Source organism: Dermacentor silvarum, chromosome 4, assembly GCF_013339745.2.
Source record: "Dermacentor silvarum isolate Dsil-2018 chromosome 4, BIME_Dsil_1.4, whole genome shotgun sequence".
Lineage (NCBI taxonomy): Eukaryota > Metazoa > Arthropoda > Arachnida > Ixodida > Ixodidae > Dermacentor > Dermacentor silvarum.
This window is the reverse complement of record NC_051157.2, coordinates 25,271,899-25,277,618: the sequence shown is the minus strand read 5'-3', so window position 1 is coordinate 25,277,618 and position 5,720 is coordinate 25,271,899. Positions and strand designations below refer to the sequence as shown.

Sequence of the window (5,720 nt, the reverse complement as noted above, 5' to 3'; positions counted from 1 at the left end):
GTCTGTTAATCTTCATCATCCTCGCATTTACCTATCCTCCTCTTCGCCTATATATGTCATCATCATCATCGCCTGTGTGCTGCGCTGGTTCGCTGACGAGCTCCCGGCCTAATAAACGTCGTTCCAACCGAGACGTCACAATATATATATATATATATATATATATATATATATATATATATTGTGAGGAAGAAGATCGGCATGCTGAACAGCCCCGTTGCCATCGTGTGGCTCGTACCCAGTTCGCTCTCTGGCTACGCCCGTCCTGCTGGTGCTGCGTTTCTCGCTGCCGCTCTACGACCCAAATAAACCCCCTTTACAATATATACAGCTTTTACATGTGGTGCATCCCCCGCTGTCGGAGACAAGCCGGAACCTGTGCGTTTAGCAGATAAATGGAGGAGTGCACATGCCGGCAGCCATCTCACTTTCCTTCTCTCCCTCGATGCGACACGCCAGCGTTTACGTGCACCGAGTGAGTCGACTTACCCGTCTCGATCTATCCTCTCCTGGCGCATTAATGCCATTCGCCTTCTCACTGCATTGCCGCCGTATACGCGGATGCGATGCTCTAGAAATGCGTCGCGATGCACCGCTTGTCGCATTCATGTAAACGCGGCTATTGTCTCGACTTGTATCGTATAAACCGGAATATAGGTCGAGTGGCGATATAAGTCAACCCTTTAACTTGAAGTGAGAAATGGAGAAAAGAAGATCACTGTGAAGATGCAATTTCTTTTTCACGCAGTAACGCGTGTGAAAAAGAAAAACATTTTCACAATGGCACACTCACCGGTAGCGAGCGCGCACAAAGCTTCCGCACAAGTCCGCAAGTGTGTATTCATGCTGCGGATGCACTGCACGGCTCCCACGAAATGACATTTCACGTAGGCTGCATGCCGACAGTTTTCCTTTCTGATGCTGCCAGTATCGGGCGCTTTTTTTTGTTCAGGAACGTCAAACGGGCGCTGAGCGGCCATGTTGCCGTTCTCTTCGGTTAAGTCTACAACCTTTGTCTTGAACGGCGCTGGAAACTGCCTCCGCGTTCCGTTACTCATCGCACATCAGACATCTCCCCCTCCCCCCCCCCCCCCCAACCAGCCTACATAACCGCTCGCTTCTTGATCACTGCTTCATAGTACATTAGCGCAATTTGTGGAACGAGCAAGAATGTATACAAGGTCGTGGCGTCCACTCTGATGGAGGGCTGCTGTCGCTGTAAATGAGTTCAAAGACGAAAGAATCGCTGAAGTCCACTGTTCTCTCTCTTTTTTTTTTCGTAGGATCGTGCGTTTAATTGAATGTGTCTCACGCAACTATCAGATAGACGTTGTTGACCAGACATGTGCACCATAACTTTTCGCTATAGCTACGAATTAAGCACAGGAGTATTGTCGGTCCCCTGTCCATGGAGCTGACATAACATCAATGGACCACTTCATGAACTCTAAATTAAGTCTTCACACAGCCAAACAATGGTACTCTTTCTGCTATTTCTCGCTTGCGCCTGGTGCGCAAAGAAAATGAATCATATATAAAACAACTTTAACAATTCATGATACTATGAAGTGTGCAAACAACATTCGAAGAAAGAGAATGGCGATTTTTTTTTTTGTTCATTATCACCTCGACACCGCGCTTGAAAGCACCTCGTTGCAAAGAGGACATTATCTGTAATGAATTTGCAGAAGCTATAAGAGACTTTTTATTCTGAGGATGATGTCACGACTGTATAGAGGTGCTACTACGGCTGTTTAATAATTGCTATGTTACCAAAGCAGCGCATGCATCTCCTTAACTCTTCTTCAACCCTTCCTTTGCTCTTTCCGCTGCTGACAAAATGTTGCTCTTGAGTCAAGTGGCACGCACTTTTCGCCGTCCATAATTTTGCAACGTAGACAAACAATGTCATTCACAAATGTAGGTTACCGATATTCAAGTGAAAAGGCCACGAATTTCATTTCTCTATTAATATAAAGAGTCCCCGGCATCTCGTGTGCATTACTGCGCATCTAAAGCTCTGTGTCCTCATTGCTGTTCGACCGCCTTTGTGCTACGTGCAGCCAAGATGAAGTGTCGAGAGGACTGGGGAGAACTGCTGTACGAAAGGCTGTTCACGCTCTTCCTGGACGTGCTGCTGCTGGTGCTGCCACTGCTCATCATGGTGGCCACGTACGCGCGCATCGCGGCCACCCTGCGCTCGGCCATGCAGCAGCAGCAGACCGAAGCGGCCACTGGCTCACCGGTCAAGAACGGTACGTGCGCCTGTTCTTCAACACAAGAGACAACGATCCATCCAGCCAACAGTACTTGTACACGCAAACGTTATACGAACAACACATTATCAGCTTTGCTTAGATATGCATTCTCAGCAGAGCCTCGACCGCGTAATATTTCAAGCGCAAATTCTGGTGCTGTTTCATCCATCGCGTGCCAAAGCTTACTATTTCAGCTATTCTATTATTTTACAGCGAAGCTATTAAAGTGGCTATAACACGCAGTAGTACTGTAGTGGCTTCGGCATTGCACTGCAAAGCCCAAGGGTGCGGGATCAAATCCCGGCCACGGCGGACGCATTTTGATGGCGGCAAAATGCAAAACCGCTAGTATACCGTGCATTGAGTGCACATTAAAGAAGCCCCGGTGGTCAAAATTAATCAGGAGTCCCTCACTACACTGTGCCTCATAATCATATCGTGGTTTTGGCCCGTAAAACCCCAGAATATAATGCGACTACAAAAGCGCTCGAAAACTTTATATGCCTGTTCTCACAAGTTTCTGAAAAAACTGCGCACCTCATCAGTGTGTGTGTGCCAATTATGAATTAAATGAAACTGCAAACCCTTGCTTTCGGCCCGTTTAGAAGCGTTATATGAAACGCTTCAAACGTTTATACGCTTGCCTGAAAGAACCAAAAACGGCAGAAAATTCGTATTTTAAGATATTAAGAAAATAGGGGCCATTCTATGGGTAATTGAACTGCTGAACACTCGTCTTCACCCAAATTGTATGCATTGTACATGGCATGTATTTTCTTTTCCTCGGTCTCCTCGTTTAACTATGCGAGGAACGGTGTTTATATTTCGTCTAAATAGGTAACATGTGGTGAGTGATGAACGATAAACGTTTCGCCTGTGTATAGGTTATTTAAAATAGCCTTTGTAGAAAGTTACTTATTCAAGCATTCTAGAGTGTCACGCTACCGTTGTCCGCGATGTTTCGCAGGGTCACGCAGCAACTGCACAAGACACCAACTTCAAATTTAGTAAAGATAAGCGGAATGCTAAGTGCACTGCGTGGCAAAAATTTCATGTTTCTGGTTTCAACAGATGCATTCGATATAATTAGGGAACCTTAGTTATTTCGGTATTTCTGCGCTCGATACGAGGGTTGTACTCTGGTGTCCCTCGATAAAATATACAAGCCCACTTGTTTATGTTTGACGAAATTAAGATGCACGTTGTGAGTAATGTGTACACACAGTTCAAAGTGTGTGGGTTAATTACGGTCTTTGCAATGAATTACGCAAGCAAGTGCACCGGAGCGTTATGGGTGGGTTTTACAAGCAGCGCGAATGTTTGCCATAATTCTGCCACGAAATTCTGCCATAAGCTTTCTTGCCCAACAATTGAGAAGAACGAAACGCAATGAGAAAAGACAATTTAGATGTTTGAAAAACGTCGAGTCGGTAGATATTGTTATATCTGTGTTCATTCGCTTGATGCACTTGAGTTACTCAGTACTTACTGAATCTGTTCCCATCGAAGTGAATCTCGGATAGACGGTCGTTCTGTAGGTGGCGTGCATCGTTTTAGCGCATGAATAATGCTTCGGGGCAGCACAAAGTTCGCCGCTTTATTGCGTCTACAATTACAACTACAACTGTCGCACAAGCTGTTGCGCGCTAAGAAGGCCAGCACTGAACACCGCGGCGTTCGCAGGCTCACCGTTCGCGGCCGTGCACCCGTCTCAGCCCGAGCCTGGCACGTCGCTGCGACTACATCGGGGCGCCACCATCCGATGGCACCAGCGGGACCCCGACCGGTCGCTGGCCACCAAGCAGCGCATCATCCGCATGCTTTTCGTGGTGGTGGTCGAGTTCTTCGTCTGCTGGACGCCACTGTACGTGCTCAACACGGTGTCGCTGTTCCGACCGGAAGCCGTGTACTACGGGCTCGGCTATCGAGGCATCTGCTTCCTGCAGCTGCTGGCGTACGCCTCCTCCTGCTGCAATCCCATCACATACTGCTTCATGAACAGGACGTTCCGAGTCAGTTTCCTCGCGCTGTGTCGTCGCAGTTGTTCGCACCGCAAACAGGGTGCGGGCCGCGTGCGCAGTTTGAATAAGCAGGATTTTGTGTACGTTCTAAGCCGTGAAGTGACGTAGTTGTCATTTTTTCTCGACGAAACGAAGTACGAAGAAAGTGACTTTGTCTCGCAGAAGAAAACCTTCGGAGCCCTCCCGGTAATAAACAAGCCTGTACAGGTGGGAAGGAGGGGGGAGCGGGGAAAGGGGAGTTGTTGCTGATTGAATGCGATATTTCTATCCCAATGAAGTGCAGCGCGAACCGAACAATTGCGATGTCGAAGAGCTTGTCGCGTAGAATTTTTCATTCCATTAACGTAACTTAACATGGAACCATCCTTGTATAAATGAACGCCTCATTCAGCCATTCATTCAGCGTGATGACGATGGTATTAAACTTCTGAAAGATCTAAGTTTGTCAGTGTCATGTTTGTGAGGGCTTATACATTCATTACCACAGATGTTTTTTTCACAGCGCAGCTGTTTAAGCTGGAGGTAGTCCGGTGGTGTACGCAGAGAAACTCATCCGCCTGGCGATGACGTCATGGGTGTCGCCTAGTAACGGAGCGCCACCTCCTCGCCCCGCCACAGCGTCACCTAGCGACGTCTTGCCTAACATCCGCAGCGGCGCCGCTCGCTCCTCCGGCGTAGCTCTGTTTAGTTTCTCCCCGCAGCCGCGCAGGGGCGAAGCTAGGCAATGACGTCACGCCAGAGTCAATAGCTCCGCGTCGCCGAGGCGCGGAGACACACTTTGCCTCTTGAGTTTGCGCCGAGCACATGGGTCGTCCGAAGAAGATCGTCATGCACGAAGAAGAGGAGGAGCGGTGCGAAAAGCGCCGCGCTGCCATTCGAGAGCGACTCCGAAGACTTCGCACCGATCCGGAGTTTCCCCAGTACCGCCACCTAAAGCCTAGAAACGCTAAGATAATGGAAACGCCAAGTTAAAGCTAGCAGAGAACCAAGTTAGAGCTAAGAGAGAACCAAGTTAAAGCTAATGAAAAGCCAAGTTAAAGCTAGGGAAGGGCCACCAGCTTTGCTGTTTGCTCAGACTTCGCACCACTAGTGTGAAGCTGCCCACATTTTTAAAATATTGCTTTCAGCAAGAAACTGGCAATATGAAAGTTGTAGATCACATTCAAATATAGCCGACTGAAGTGTTTGGAGCTAAGTGCCATTGATAGAGCTTCCTGTAGTTCCCTTAAAGAAAGCCCGCGAAATACAAAAACTGCCGTGTGATATGATGATGATGATTTATTGGCATCCCCCTTGAAACGGGGCGGGAACAAATCGTCACCTAGCTTGCTTGACTTACTCAAGTATGCTATAAATGCTTTTCTTTCTAGCATTCTTGTATACATCTCTTTAATCTTCTCTGTCTACCTTGTACCGCTGCCTATGCCTATAATCGATCCGG

At 47.8% G+C, this 5,720-nt stretch overlaps 1 protein-coding gene across 1 annotated transcript in view; it reads left to right on the top strand.

Annotated features, from left to right (window-relative positions):
* The window catches only part of LOC119448374 (gastrin/cholecystokinin type B receptor), a 33,424-nt gene extending 28,726 nt beyond the window's left edge, over positions 1-4,698 (top strand). Inside the window, exons 5-6 of the mRNA XM_049665341.1 lie at positions 2,064-2,255; positions 3,942-4,698. Coding sequence (XP_049521298.1) covers positions 2,064-2,255; positions 3,942-4,387 — 638 coding nt within the window. The 3' untranslated portion in view covers positions 4,388-4,698. The remainder of the gene's footprint in view (positions 1-2,063; positions 2,256-3,941) is intronic.
* Positions 4,699-5,720: the final 1,022 nt, after the last annotated feature.